This window comes from Ischnura elegans, chromosome 1, assembly GCF_921293095.1.
Source record: "Ischnura elegans chromosome 1, ioIscEleg1.1, whole genome shotgun sequence".
Classification (NCBI taxonomy): Eukaryota; Metazoa; Arthropoda; class Insecta; order Odonata; family Coenagrionidae; genus Ischnura; species Ischnura elegans.
In genome coordinates, this window is record NC_060246.1 from 142,593,379 (window position 1) to 142,610,022 (window position 16,644).

The 16,644-nt window shown below is 38.0% G+C and overlaps 1 protein-coding gene across 7 annotated transcripts in view; it reads right to left on the reverse strand.

Moving 5' to 3' along the window:
• LOC124171276 (sodium-independent sulfate anion transporter-like) overlaps nucleotides 1-16,644 on the reverse strand; it is a 71,081-nt gene that overhangs the window by 18,071 nt on the left and 36,366 nt on the right. For 3 of the 7 annotated variants that reach the window (XM_046550430.1, XM_046550428.1, XM_046550421.1), the window contains exon 1: nucleotides 2,658-2,772. The exons of 3 other annotated variants lie outside the window; for them this stretch is intronic. In XM_046550430.1, the coding sequence (XP_046406386.1) occupies nucleotides 2,658-2,757 (100 nt within the window). In that variant the 5' untranslated portion in view covers nucleotides 2,758-2,772. Of the gene's footprint in view, nucleotides 1-2,657; nucleotides 2,773-10,049; nucleotides 10,332-16,644 lie in introns of those variants that run through there. One more of the 7 variants, XM_046550453.1, reaches the window with a different exon arrangement.

Here is a 16,644-nt window from a genome sequence, read left to right on the forward strand (position 1 = left end):
CCAAAGTAGAGTCTCGGGAATGGAAGAGTCAAACCCAACTTATGGCTCACTATCTATTTGTAAAGCAACTGCTGAGTTACGTTTCACTGTTATTTTGAAACCAACGGAAACCAGCCCATCGTACATATTTGTCCCCAACTGATGATCTACTACTATGGATAAAAATCCGCATATAATCTTTACTTGACGAAAACAGGATTCCGCATAAAATAACTTTTAGCATACCGAGATGTGAAAATGAACACTGTTAAAAGTAGCAATGGACATTCCTAAACTGATGAGCTTTATCTCAGCCGTGCCAAAGCATTGGCATTGCTTCACGAAAATTTCCGGAAAACATTTACACCTATTGAAAAGAGCATGCATCACTATCGCTCAAACGGGCAAATTTTGTCTTTTTAGCGACGAATGACTCGTAAAAAAATTAAATTTAACTATTGAAATTTTGAAGTGAGATAGAGCTGACCTTTTTCAATATTTTACTATATCATCACAACTATAAAAATTTGTTCCTGAGAGATTAATTTAAAAAATTCTAATTGAGAAATTAAGGAAAAACTTTCAACTCTGAGATTTAGGCAAATGTAAAATGGGTGTACTTTAAATTTCATAAAAAATTCAAAAAGATAGCGTTGATTTTAAACGAGTATAACGTCACGAAAACTACTTTTCAAGCTATAGTGCTGCGTACTTGTTAAGAGCAGTGGCAAAGAATATTTCCTCAATTTTCAGCATATTCAAAAAGAGAGAAGAAATTACAGCCTCGAATCCGAAGATGGTCCTGAAAGCGCTTCAATCCGCAAAGGAAAAATTTCGTGCGGTACCTGACTCAACCTGGGAGAAATACGTTTTATTCGATACTTTCATGTATAACTGTCCCGTTATTGAGGTCATTAGGGCCATATCTATATTTTGATGTAAACAGTGGATATAGAAATCCCAAAAAGAAGCAATATTGAGAAAAATGAAAAATGTGATTCAAGGGAAGAATAATGAAGGTCAATTGGAGGAAGAGAATCGCCGAAAAAAAAACTCCGCGTTAGTAGTAGGAGAGGAAATATGGTGGACTGACATTTGGAGAGGATTGAAGAAATTAAACATCTAGCTCTGATTTTACTACTCGGAAAACTCTTCGAATGCATCATGCATTGGCATGAAGGAAGCCTATTATCCAGTGATGAAAGAAATAAGAGACAATAGAAAAGCACAAGCGAAGAGGTCGTTCTACAAAAAGAAGAATGTATTATACGTTGAGAATGAAAGCTTAGAAATAAGAAAAAACTCATCAGGTGCCTCATTTGGAGGATTTTTCTTTTCTTTATGGGTACGAGTCTTGGACGATAACAGCAGCAATTAATTCAAGAGTTGAAACATTTGAAATGTCATGCTTCCGAAGAATGATGGACATAAAATGGATACACCAAGAAAGAATTGAGTAAGTGATATGCAAAATGGGAAAAAAGTCTTCCAAAACACGTAAGAATAAGGCGGGACAACTGAATTGGCCACATAAGTATTCAAAAATAGGATTTTCCAAAATACTGAAGGACCACGTGTTGTAGCACACCAAAAAAACCAGCCGGACTAGTCCCACTACCTCACTATTAAATTTTAAAATATGTTTAAGGTGCGACAATTCATCTATCATTTTTTCATGGCATTGAAATCGCTATGTCCCTATGAATCAAAAACTTACACGCTCAAAAAGGTATGCCTTAAACAATTTTCCACTGATACCTAGAGTAACTTTAGCTTTTCCTAGGGAATAAGGCGGATAAAATTCCCTCGGAATTTCAATCGGGTCAGTGTGTTCCATGCCTTCTCTATTGCCGAAACGTCGGTATTGTGTTATGCCTCAAAATTTCTAGCCTGAAACTTGACTGGATTACGCAAGGAGTTTTGCCTCGTTAAAAATCCTTGAAATTATATTCTAGGACCAACAGCAAAGAATTCAAGAGTAGAAATATTCGACACTTGGTTCTACCGAAGTAGTATGAAGATAAAATGGATCGGCAGAATACGAAAGTGCTAAGACGAGTAGAAGAACGGAGAAGGCTCCTAAAAATACTGATAAAAATACGGGACGTAACTACTTAGTCGGCTACATAATGAGGCAAAATGGCCTGATGATGGCCTTTGGCGGAGGACATGTGGACGAGAAGTAGGGATGGCCCCGATTGAGTTACTCAGGAAAAGTTATTTAGGGTGCAGGTAGGATAGCGGTATGGGTAGTTGCGTTAAATAAGTCTCAGGCTTATTAGTATTATTGACCTATGATGATGATGATGGAATTTCAGTGAGAGGAATCATTTCTCTTTGGTCATCTCAAAATATCAATTCCGAAAGACTGCTATACACGGCGACTGATAATTCAGCATGATCATTCACCGTGTATAACGGAACAATTCGCGAATGAACCTTCGTGCGCATGATCATTCAGTGAAAATTAGAACATGTTCTGTTTTGCTATCATGATCCTGTGAATGATCACGTGATCATTCAGAATGATCATTCGCATGATCATTTACCGTGTATAGCGGCCTGAAGACAGCAGTCAAAAAAATCTGTGTGTAGTATCTAGAGCTATCAAAGGATGGATTTTAAGGGGCAAGTAGATGGATGTGCCCTTAAATGAAGTCACCCAAAGGATCACTCACGTACGAATACTGACGTTAAGAGCTGGATCATGGCGGCTAAGAGACGATGTGTCCAATGCCTCAGTGGTTCAATCGCCCACGGAGCAGGAGGATGAGCCATTTTTCGTGTCCAGCGTTCAGAGGCTTCGAAAGAGACTGAAGACTTGGGAACGCCAGGAAATAGTCCTGCTTTTGTGTGCGACAGGGAAGAGTTGCATCCGAAGAAGTGATCGCATTGGACGTCCTTCAAATTGCCCTTCACACCCGACGCCTCGCTCTCACCCATCAATAATATACCTGGAAGCTATTTAAACGTAGCACGTTCACTTGAAATTGTCCCCGTGCTTTGACGTAACCGTTTTTCTTGCGGCATGTCCACGCTTTGGTTCGGTGAGCATAAAACTGTTCAACTCACGGATTATACAGAAGGCCTGTGAAGAATCATCTCCATAGACTTAAGCTTACAGAAGAAGGGATACATCTACGTATTTTTAAATGTATTTTGCATGACTCGCCCCAATTCCGATAAAAATAACTCAAAATGGCGAATAAAACACAGTATTTAAATTGAGAACATTGTAAAAATTAAAACTCTTGTTTTTCATCATCTTCTTGTTTAAATCATAACTGCTATATGTATGTTTCCCTCTTACATGTACTACTAATTGCTCGTTTAGCTTAGCAAAGTTAATCTTTCACGCAATTTTTTATTTTTGTTCCAAAGGTGATTCACAGAAAATAATAAATATATATTCTATTCTACGACGGAATACTCTCTCTAATTCAACAGAAAGCATTTATTGAAAGAGAAAATAAATAATGCCTTGCCCAGCGAAGAATATTGTTTGCGCATTGCGCGTTCAACGCTCTTGAATGTACTCGACTCTTTATAACTCTGAGTTTTTAGCCACACGATTATTTTGGATAAACGCGAATAATCGATAAGTTACCGAAAAACTAACTAGAACCCTCCCACTACCAAGTGTAAAATACACACTCTCGGTGCAGGGGGGCAAGTTACTCTCCGGCACCTGACCACGTATCAGGCTGTCAGAAAATCGTATCACAAATATTAACTGGCGAGTATATTGCCGATTAATGACTCTGTGGTTACCTCCCCATGCATAACCTAGTATGCACCCTACCAAACACATTCATGCTGTGCATCGGCTTCCGTTCTCTTTCCGCTGCTCCCCTTACCGCCCTCACAATAATAAAATTGAATAATCATAATTCGCACCTCGATTTTCAAGCAGAGAAAACGTAACATTTTTTCGATGGAAGAGGTTCCTTAGAGATAACGAGCGTAGTTGAAAATTACAAATGATTTCCGAATTTTTCATCAATACCAAATAAAATATAGTGTTCGCAGCGTTTGAATTCGCGCTAGTATCACGGCGGAGGGATACGTCGGGCTGACGACGGATGTGGCGGAAGGAGCGCCGCTAGCGTGCGCGAGAGGAAGGAGAACGGAGGCGGCATATTGTATGCGAGCCCTGGCCTGAGCACACGCATGGTCGTGTTGTACTTGTACAAATAAATGTGTAAATCCGAGAGTCTCGTGTCATTTTTAAAAGATCTAACAATAGATACTGCATTGAATGAAACCCTAAATTATAACTTAACAGAATAATACAGGCTATACTAATTAGATAGTGGCTAGAATCAATTACTGTGCTGTTTTTTTTTAACGATGAATTTTTACTTCTAAATGTGAGCACATATTTATATATAACCACAGAAAACTACGATGGGTATAATTCTTCAAACTTACAAAATTGAACTCTCCTAGATTTTGTAATGGTATATTGGTTACATCCTATTTCACTACTAATTATTGAAATTCCAACAAAAACGGGATGTCTCTAATTGCTTTCTCTTGCTAATTGACCCAGTAAATGAAAGTAATTTTTTCAACGCCTAAAGTGAATTATCTCACACTTTAAATAAGTACGGCGAAGGGAAAAATTCAGAAGTCACTGCTAGGTGAAAGATATAGTTTCCTAAATAAGACCATTACATAGAAACTTGGGTATCTCCTTTAAGTCAGATTCATGGGACATAATTTATTCTGATTTTCTTTCTATCTCCAGCACAGCGAGGGTGATATCCATACCACATCACCGAAATAAAAATTATGAAATTATATACTGAATATTAAATTAAAAACTACTCTGAATTTAACCATTGGCGCGTTCCGAAATTCACTGTCATCACTTTCAGTGCTGCCAAAGCGTTTCGTAATCCGCTTGAAGTACCTCGCAACAACCTATGACATCGGTAAATCGATGACGATATCGGATGCCTTCGGTATTATGGCTGCTGCATCCCTAGGGTATCAATAAAGGCAGTAATTATAGGAATTTTATTAACATAAGAGATTCGGCGGGCGATTTATCTTCCACTGTACTTTTAAATGAATGCCATTACCACCTATTGCTATTTACATGTTGGAGAGGATATTAGTATAGACGTGACGAGAGAAGATATGGATCCGAATGATCAATTTCAGTTATAATCGGCGATTATACCATTCGCATGTTTCAGATAGTGAAATTGTGTTATATAATATGCAAAAATAATATATTTAAGCTATCAGCAATCAATTCAGCTCGATCTGTTAACGTTCCAATAAACTCCAACTCTAAAGTAACTTTGGTTACTCCTAGTTGGGCTAATACGAGATTAAGGTATTCCACGTATACTTCCGTGATTATTACATATTATTTCATAATTTAGTTGTATTTTGTGCCATTTTGCTCTAAATTCCATCAATTCTGTGATTTATGCTAGTCAGTTACAGCAGGGCATTCAATATCCCCCAACATTTGGGAGGCAATTTGTGATCTTAAATATCTTCAAATTATGCATCACAAGAAAGTTTTATTCAATTTCTGAACAATTTAATCGGCAACTTAAAAAAAATTAACCATCGCAAATAACTGTTAGTTATTTTCATTTCCCTAATTTCACTAAATTGCCCTCGAGAGTAACTTACTTTCCTCCAGAGGGACCGCAAAAAAGGATTTTTCTCTGGATTTCAATTTTGTAGATGGATCTAAAGGCCATATAATTCTAGTTTATATACTCCTCCCCCAATAAAAACAATCTGAGTATCTGTGTTATTCCCAGAGTCATTTTAACGCCTTGATATTTTCTCAAAAAATAGAGTCAATATCATTAGTAAAAGACTTAAATAATTGTAAAAAAATTCACGGTGGTGGAGATACTTCCCTATTCCGAGTGATTGTAGAAAAAATTCCTTCCAAATATGGTATGGTGAGTCGACCGACTGCCAAGGTCATAAACTCACAACAAGGCAAATTTTGGGGGATTATATTCAATCCCCCTTGGTCGTAGTTAAACTTGATGAGCGTGTAATGCATGACGATTTCACGTTTAAGATTTTTACACATGTTACCGGAGTAAAATTTCAAGTTTGTTTTTTAATTGGCCTCGGTTTTTCCATATTATAAGCGATGACTACCATCGAAGTGGCTGAAAAACATTTTACCTCCGATTACTAACAATGAGACTCAACAACTTACATCTAAGTATGCATCTGTTATCGTGAAACATCTCACACTGTAAAAAAATACAAGCAAATGCCACAATCCAGCAGACTTTACTAATTCTTCTTCTAAATTTGGTGTTTTTCATTTAAAAATACTGATGAAAAAAAGACTTCAGTTCCTTAAAAGATACAACATCGTTAGCTTGAATCCAAGTGTCTTACAAGTTTGAATAAGTGGGTAGAGTAGATACCACAGATAAATCTCAGAACATTTTCCTCGTTGCCTCCCACAGATCCCTCACGTTGATGACGCAACATGGAATAGGTCACGCCTATTCGTTTGAGGAAAACCTTCGGACAGTAAAATGGCCCAAAACAATTTACATTTTGAGCCTGGTATTCGTCCTCTATGCCATTCAAATGACATATTCTGCAGCAAAATTACATTTTATTAAATGATTAAGGGAAGATATACTTAATTCGTGTGATATATCACACGCGAGCACTTTTTACTAAACAATTTTAGGAAGAATTTTCAGACTGGATGATTTTTTTCTTTTAGGAGGAGAGATAAAACAAAGCTAGTCTCGAGCTTACAATTAGATGTTAAATGGGTAGGTTGGGAACGGAAAGGTAGTAAGTCGTAAATGAAGGAAAATCGATGAGAATTCCATCGGCGTTATTAGCCAGCTCTAAATTATTGGCTCCCGGATGACAGGAGGCGAACTTCAGAGGAGGGCAACTTTCAGGAGAAGATTTCCTGAAGTACTCACGGTTGAAATCTCGAGTAGACCTTTTTGAATACTCCTGTATTACATAAATAGAAATTTTAGAGAGGAAATTGAATGTCACGAATAGATAATCCGTGTTAGGCCGCGTGGAAAATTACTCAGTTCTACTCTTTCTCTACCGTAAGGAGCGTAAATGAGGAGGGGTCGAGAGAGCCCGCCCACCCTTGCTCCCTAAATGAGCACCATAAAGAAAAAAATCAGTGCCGTAATGCAAATCAGTTGAATAATTCACACCAGAGGACATGACCGCGGTGTTCTTGTTCCAAATGAGTCAACCAAACCTTATATTCATTTCATAATCAATGGCGTAACTATGGGGGGGATGAGGGGAATGATCCTCCGCCCCAAAGCCTCAGAGAAATAAAATATTAAAACCATTGCCTAGTTTTGACACATAATAACTGTGTCTGCTCAAATGTAAATTTAAAGGGCGAAAATGGTGTAAAATGTATTTCCAGGCATGTCATTTTTTCAAAAATGTTTCCTGTCCCTACACTAACCACTTCATCCCCCTCCACCCAAAGCCTATTCCTAGTTACGTCAATGATTCATCTCTGATAATCTTAATGTTATCTATCCAACATCCTAAGTTATTCGACACCATGATACGATTGAAATGTACAGGCAAATACTAAGTGCCGAAATTACCTTCGACCTGAATGTCACGAATATATCTGAAGAGTCCTGACAGACGCGATTGCCACTCATCACCGAGGCTAAGCTCTGCATTGGGACCAAACCGCTTTTTAGCTAACGGTTGTCCCCTCAGGGGCGAATACAAGGGACCTGAGCATGAGGATCTATATACACTACTACCTATCATGGAAAAGTTGCACTAAATGATCACAGCGACAATTTATTTATTTCCAAGAAAAGTTACACTCACGTATATTCTGTGAGGTAGAATTGTCATACTTAATACTCAGCTAATTGTTGATAAGATCAACTCATACATATTCTGAAATTTTGACTATGATTGCTTAGCTTTAAACGCGTAATCTTGTAGAAAATCAGATCAGTGGAGTGGGAGTGATGCATACCCTTAAGCAATGCCGCAACTAGGAATATGCTTTGGGGGACATTAAGGGATCTGGGGGGCGACCCCACTCCAGGCAACGGCGAATTTTTTTAAAAACTGACACGTCTGAAAATATAGTTTTACACCATTTTGGCGTATAAACCTTGGGTTTCACTCGTAATTCTGCGGGAAACCTTCACAGCAGGGGAAAACATTTATATGCTATAAAATATTCTAAGGATTTGGGGGGGGATCCCCTCATCCCCCCACAGTTACGCCTCTGCCCTTAAGTAAGCAATTAACTATCAGACAATAGAGAGTGTTAAAATGTCCCAAGAGAATATTGTTGCATCCACCAAAGCGGAGCTGATTACAGGTATGATCTGGCGGCATATCTGGATCAGTATGGTATGTTCCCTCCTCACCCAAATTATCTATTCCACTAATCCCATCTTTATCTGAAGTCCTGATATTTTCCGGGAAATGCCCTGCGACGAAATACTGAGTAGTATGCTTTGAAAAAATAAACTCGGAAATATCACCGAATAATTGTACCACCGTACCATTGAGTAAAAAACATCACGTTGTGATTCACTAATGAGGTTTGACACAACTCGAGGAAGTCAGAAAATATGACCACGATAATAAAGACAAATGGAAAATAAACCATCGTATAAAAATGACAAATCCAGTTTGCTACGCTTCATCTGCTGTCCTTGACCTAAAAAAAGGGATATTGAGTCGAAATGAGCAAGTGATGACATTGACACTGTTCAATCTTATCTTCAAATATTCGGAAGGTTACACGCCGTGAATGTCATGATGTCTAAGCCAAAATAAATATTTTGTTCCATCTTTTTTGTTTTCAAACTGTGATATTTAAGTAGCTCATACGTAACTGCACATCACTAAAAGACAACAATATCCCATATCTCAGGTGCTCCAGAATACAGTCATCTATCAGCAAAGAAAACAACAGAGGCATTATCACCCGAAGAGGTACTGCAAATAAGGCTGAAAGAGGAAGGATGAAAAAAGCTGAGAAGGGATATTGGCCGAAAATTATCTGAATAGAATGGCTCACTCTTGAAAAATGATTGAGGTGTCCCTAAAAATAAAAAATCCACTACAGGAATATCAACTGACATGAGTGACGTATTCAAATACGAAGGGGCACAATTCTGCGGTGAAATTTCCTTGTCTAAATCATGCGTAGGAAAATTCGCATTTACTATACAGCGCCCTCGCCGTTGAAACCCACTTTTGGGGCTTGCAATTTTGCGCAAGTGCCTCTTGAAAACAGTTGTATGTCCTCTTATCCTACTCTAAAATGTACCCAAATCTTAAAGGCATTTCTCACACACAAGTTCAGGGATAATTTAGGAACGGAGGCTCACGGAAACCTGTAACTAAAGCGATCATTTCAGACTCGGCGCGGTCACTAGGGTTCCAATTGGGTAAATTATTCACAGACCTTATTCAAATGTTTAATTATTCTCATGAAGTGGAGTCGACAAAATGCATATTTATTTCTGAGCACTGAAGTGTAGAAAATATTGAAATCATTTGTGTTCAAGGGAAAAAATGCGTCGATTACAAATTGTCTTATAAATGATGGAAATAGAGACAGTAAATCTATCTTAGACGGTTACATTGCACAAGAAATTTTAAGTGGTTTAGAATCGCTAGCCCACGTTTGAAGAGTACTAGTTACAGGATGAATCGAGATGTGCATTACGGCTGATTCACTGAATAAAATCAAAAATCGTCAAAACTAAATGCAAATTGATAATAATAAGTTTCAAACAAATGAAATACTTGTGAGAGTGACCAAAAATCACCACGACAAGAAAGACGACTGGAGGGGTAATGACCATGCTGATATGACACGAAGAAAATCTATGTCCACTAGGCTTAACCGCTGTCCTCTACCTTCGTACATCTGCCTTCGCCAACTCATCCTAATGCCACAAGGTACAGTTATGTCACTAGCGATAGATATCTTCCTGAAACTGTATTCCTGAGAAGACTTAAGGCGCTTTACACCTAAAAGATTCCCCTGCCTTAACGTTTAGTGACAGTTTACTCACTTTGTGCCGAATTCAGAAAATAAACTCCTCTCTTGAAAACAGATGTGACCGCTTCAATCCGAATGAATCGATGATCGAAGCCCACGAGTATCCAGAATTCGGCGGATTCGCGGAGCGGAGACTCTTCCGAGTGATCGCCGCACCAGCTTACTTCTTCTGTCTTCACTCTGGACGTCCGCAATCCGCACTGGGGAGCGGCATGAAGACGCGAGAGGGATTCTCGGCTCACACGGGCTACAGCGACGCGGGGGTTGGGCAGGTAATTGAAGAGGGAAGGGGAGAGGTGTAGAGATAAGACTAGGGAGTAAGGAAATTAATGGGGAAATTGGTCAAATGGGGAGGAGGAGGAGAAAGGAACATCAAAAGCCAGGGCATAATCCTCGTCGACTTGAATCGTGTAAACAGAAGCGTCAAGGCATTGGAGTGAGGAGCACCGTCATTAAAAAAAAAGAGGGTGCTCAAAATGAACTACGTGATAAGTGAAGCGTAAGTAAGCGATCGACGACCCAGAAATTCAGACCAAGAAGGAAATACCGCTTAGTTTACCGCTTAACCCATTGGTTGTTTATATAGAATAGCACCCTATAAAAATTATTGACTTAGAAATAAAGAGCGGCTTTAAAATAAACATCATTTCACCTCCCTGAATAACCTAATAAATTAACATGTTAAAAAGTAATGCGTTATTTTATAGCACCTTTCGCCACGGTATTTCAGGAGAGAAAAAAATGTATGACGTTTAACAACATTTATTTAAAATAAAAATCATATATATACATTTTCCGGTAAACATTTCATATTGAAGAGGTCAAACAACATATCAAACAACCTCACAATGTCACAAGGCATGGCTATCAAAGCATAAATATTACTCCAGAAAGTGGAATAAATACAAGCTGCCACAGGTTCTTAATTTCAATTTCAGCCGGAAACAACCTCCATAGATCGTGCCATTTGAAGTTCACCGATGAACCGTCACCAGCAACAGCTATCAGTTTCACAGGCACTACATTATCTGATGGAAAAATTTGATGAAAAAAACATGATCAGTACAAATGTAAGGGCTAATTAGAAAACTTTATGTGATATAACAAAAAAACTAGTCTTAACATTCTATATATTAGACAAAAATGTGTAAAAAATATGAAGCCATAAGGAAGATAAATATATTGTCAATCTAATATTTCTAAACACCAAGACCAGTATAATGAAATAATAATGACTTCCGAATTGGAGAAATGTCTCAACAAATAACATTATACTACCGTATAACTCAATACTGATTAAAATCAAATCAAATTTTACAAACGAAAGGAAATTATTGAATTAATCTCGATAATGGTAGCCACACCAGGTTCTTAATAATTGATTATAAGACCAAATTTTCAAAGTTCACTCTAAAGGAAGTTTTAGCTGCAGCGAAAATTATTATGTTGTTGTAAATACCACATATATACATAATTTCACTCAGCTTTCATGGATTTTCCAATATACCTACTGTATTGGAAGGCGGCTAGACGTCAATTTACTAAGTCTTTTCAATATGAGAACTTCTATCGTCATTTCCTCAGTAGTTCTTTCACGTTCTCACTAATTCATACAATATTCGTTCATTTCATCTCCAAGAAATAATTCATCTTTAATTATTTCCACAGATTTTCATGCTTCACTGATCACATTAAGGAGTTTTACCTGCAATAGAAAGATGGATTAGTTCAAAAATACCACGCATATATGATATCACTCAGTACCCTTGGATTTTCAACATACCTAGAGTATAGTACGGCAGATAAATATCAATTAAGGTACCCTTATCGATACGAGAACAAATATTGACATTTCATCAATGTTCTTTCATGTTCCACTGATTCATAAAATATTTGTTGATCTCATTTCCAAGATCTTATCTACTTATGTTCACAGGTTTTCATAGTTCACTAATCACAACAAGAAGTTTTACCTGGAAGGGAAAGATGAATTAGTTCAAAATACCACTTATATATTCCATATCACTTAGTAGCAATTGATTTTCCAATGTACCTTCAGTATTAGAAGGCGGCCAGATGTCAAATTAGCATGTCTTTCGGAAATAAAGATATATATTGTCATTTCATCAGCAGTCTTTTCATGTTCCACTGATTCATACAATATTTCCTGATTTCATTTCTTAGAAGTACAACTCATCTACTTATGTTCACAGATTTTCATGGTTCACTGATCACAATAAGAAGTTTTAAGAAGAGGAGAGGGCCTGAAACACTGTGGGAGTAGCACCAGGGGACAACTTTAGGCGATCTAACTCGTAACTTTTCACTTCACCGTTCTTATTCATGTAAGTTACTCGGTGTAGGATATCCCGCTCAGCAAAATGCTTGACGCAAACTATTGCGCTTGAAGAAAGATTCCAATCCTTCCGAGGGATATTCTTCAGCCACTTCTGTCTACTGCGTTCATCTTTGGTGGACTGGAACACAGTCACATACCCCTTGTTTTTGGTGGATAGGTAGTTGCTTCTGCAATATGCACACAACAACGCTTGGGCCCCTTTAATGAAAGCAATGGAAAGTTGCATTAATAAAGATAGTTTCGCTGATCACAGAAAAAAAGCAGTGCATTCATGATAAGTTTGGAAAATATGAATAACATCAGTACCTGGAGACATATATTAACAGAGTTAACGAGAAGCCATTCGTCGTTCAATAATATACGACGTTATTATAAACACAACTACACATAGTTATTCATAAGGCACACCAAATATAGCAATCACTGTTAACCCGAGAATAATAATATTGTAAAAACAACGCAGCATTTATATCCCGACAAATACGCCTCGTTTCATTTGTGTACTCTCAAGGTTACTTCGTGGCCGGCCGCCAACAGACGCTATGCTTTGGATAAAATACTGCTGAATATCCACTCACAATTCACTGAGAATATCTTTAAACTATTTTACTTACCGTAAGGCAAAACAAAGTACAGAAAAATAATTCTTGTTCCCCCTTTTAAACCAGTATTGTTGCACTCTCAATTCCCCACCATTAATGGCCGGCCAGCATGTGACCGCAACACTTTTGAAGTAATACCTAAACGTGATTTTCCTCCTTCAGCTCCCAAAAATTATCTTAAAACTATTGTACGTACCTTTAGCCAATATGATATCCACAAAAGAAGTCCAGTTCTGCCTTTTTAACAAGAGATTTAATGCTTCTTTGGTTACACGGATACTCTTCACGCATAAGTCGCCATGCTCTCAAACAAACAAGATAGGACCCCGGCACAGCGTTGCCAAAATTCCATGTTCCGGCCTGTTTAAAGTTGGCCATGTCTCATGGCATGTGCATTAGGGTGGTCCTTATTTTTAAAGTTTTTTAATTTCTTTTGGGACGCCCCCCAGTTGTGTTCCATTTGGCGAGACAATAAATAATGTGCATGTTATCTATATTCTAAAAAACCTACTTCAGAACATTGACTCACTCATTTCTGGGGTGAACGTGACAAAATATGACAAAAAGTCGTAGGATATACCCCCTCTAAAATCATCTGATACGTTATAACGAATTAAAATACAAATTAGTTTAAAACTTAGGGCCTATTTTTAAAGACTTTGATACCACCTCCTGCCTATACATAGTTGCATCTTTTTATATCAAAGAATTAGCCTTAAATCACCGTTTTTGAGTTTTGAAAATCCCAAATTTCCAAAATCCCCGAACCCCACTTCGGCTGAGGGGCACCTATTCCCAAACCCCACCCCTGGTCAAAAACAAGTTCCGCCACTGGACACTTCCCAGACGGCACAGATCCTCCCGTATCTAATTCGTATGTACGTAGTATTCCTTGACTATGGGGATACTAGGCCGCTCCGTCACTTTTCGGCAATAGATAATATCCATTCACGGCCTGTCGACGAAGCGCGTACGAAGCATGTGAATGTCCGCTACGAAGCGCTTTCGAAAGGATACGAAGCACGCAGGAACACAGCGCTTAGGCTAATCTCAATCGTTTAAGTCGAAAATTAGATATATCGTAACTGGCACGATCGAAAAATGTATCGAACGCAGCACAATCGATAACTACCTACCATGGTCCTCATAAACCCTTGGCCCTTTTACGAGGCAGGAAAGAAAAAAAACACAGAAATACATTACAGATATTATTTATTTTCTTTAGTCAATCACAATAATATTTACAATTTTCTCTTCTAACCCACATCTAATTTGGCGGAACAATTAACTACTCTTATTCTCTTCGAAAAGGAAATTATTTAAAAGAGGACCGGCCGATACATAATAACTATCTTCAATGCCTCCTCCGATGAACGTTCACTATCACAGCATCCATTTGCACAAAACAAATCCACATCCACTTTAGATCTATATGTCACTACTGCCACGACGTCTTTCTTCTTGACGACAGGTTACAGCGAAGCCATTGCACCTTCCTCCAATCTGGGCGCCTTCAATTCAACAAGAATTTTCTCCCCGTCTTCTCGTCCAAGACCACAGATTATTTTCCGATATCACAAAGTGTGATGTGAAGCACTCACACCTGAAACTAATAATTAATAAAATACCATGTAACTTACTAGGTCACATCTGTCGTATTATTGTTAAGTGTCATAGTTATTGTATAAAGGTAGGGAACACTTATAGAGAAAAACTCACTAATGTACTTACTTTGTTAGAAAACACGCACTGATATACATGTATACATTGCAAAACAAAACACACACTACAATAGCGCTACCAACCTTACTTATACAAAATTATCCCACTGAGGTTATTGCCAACCCAAAATACATTCCAACAACATAATTTCCAATTTTTGGTATTTCTGCATGAGAAATCAAATTACTAGGCTCGTAAATAGAGTAAATAATTGTATACCTTTATATATTTTTATTTTAAACTATAGAATAAGAATATTTGAATTGATGAAAGCCGACGTATAACAAACCATTGGGCAAGCTAAGAAACAATATTCGATTCTATAAACTTGGCTGCTTATTCCTATTTCCTCCCTTAACCACACGTTTACCAAATGAATTAATGCAAAAAAGACAACTAAAATGCAAGAATTTTCAAATGAATTTCTGCTACAAAATTTTGAATCACCATTTTCAGTACTGAAGTTATGCATCAACATCCCGAAGCCACTAACTTAAAATTACATCCAAATAATTACAGCGAGAAAGAGTACATACCTTACTGTTTTTCGTAGGGGTGAAATGTTTTCTTCTTATCGCCCGAATGCACTTCTTCAACTCACGATCTTTTGGAAAGCTAAAACTTGAACCATGTCCCGGAGTTTCCTTTACAGCCCGATAATACCACAGCCACCTAGAGAAACTGTCATGCACGAAAGGTATTTTTAACAAAAATACCTCACAAACACGTTTCTGAAGCCCAATGAATGAAATTAAAAAATAAGGGAAACTTCACCATTACCAGACACTCCATTATTCACCAACTTAAACACAAAAATCCCTGAAATGTGTTGAGACGTAACGTAAACATCGCGATCTCCAAAGCTTGTACAGGCTTTGATCGGGCCTTCTTCCTAGGAGTAATTGCATCACCTGCGAAAGAAAATAGTCCCAAACCGAATACAGTTTTATTGATGAGATACAATTTTATGCATATGAATTTGCCAGTCCTCTTGTATATTTTTTCGTCATTAAAGGAAATAAAGAAACAATACTTTTTAGCAACATCTTAAGCGCGATTTCCTGTATCTTGATGGTCCACCCTCGTATTCAGATACGTAAAATTCCTGTGCCGTCTGGGATGTAATTACCTACAGGAGAATCCTCTATTGTTCCCGATATTCGTGATCAGGGTGTTCAAGCATTGACCGAGGTGTTAGACAAGGATGTCCACTATCTGGTTGGCAGGCTGATTCACGTGCATGCAGAGGAAATGGTGGGGAAAGAGTGTGATGAGTTTAGGAGTAAAAGTTGGTACCTAACGTTGCCGCTATTTTTAGGCGAACCGATCTTTCATTATGCGCCTACCTGTATCGGCAATACAGATTTTTAGCGAAGAACTTTTCAAGTGCAGTTCGCGCTCGAGACTACAACTCCAAAATGCGAAGAATAGGGGAGGCGAAAATTGTGGAAGAGAATGGAACGGAGGAGGGAAGTGAGTGAGTACATGACATGGCGAACGACCAACATAGTGCTTAAGTTCAACCGTGGATTTCTGAGACAATTCGACTCGAAGAGGAGAATACGGTATTTATCCGACAATTCTACCTCTTCCTTACACAAGCTCCACCACGGAATGGACCACGCCTACTCCGAAACTCAACGCGGCGAATATATGGGAGCATTCAAATTGGGTCGCTTATTTAGACGGAAGGGAAACCTAAGTGATGACGAAAATGTCATTTCCTTCATACACAATTTTCTCGTTAGTTATAAATAAAAAAAACACGAAGTATTCCGCCTATCCTACGTGATCGTCATTACCCCAGTCTCCCCTACTCTTACTGGATTTTTTCCCTTGTGATTTTACTGATTAATTTATGCCACTCTGGAATTTCGTAAAAAAGGTGAAAAAATACGTTTCATTGCAATTTTAGTGGCAATAGT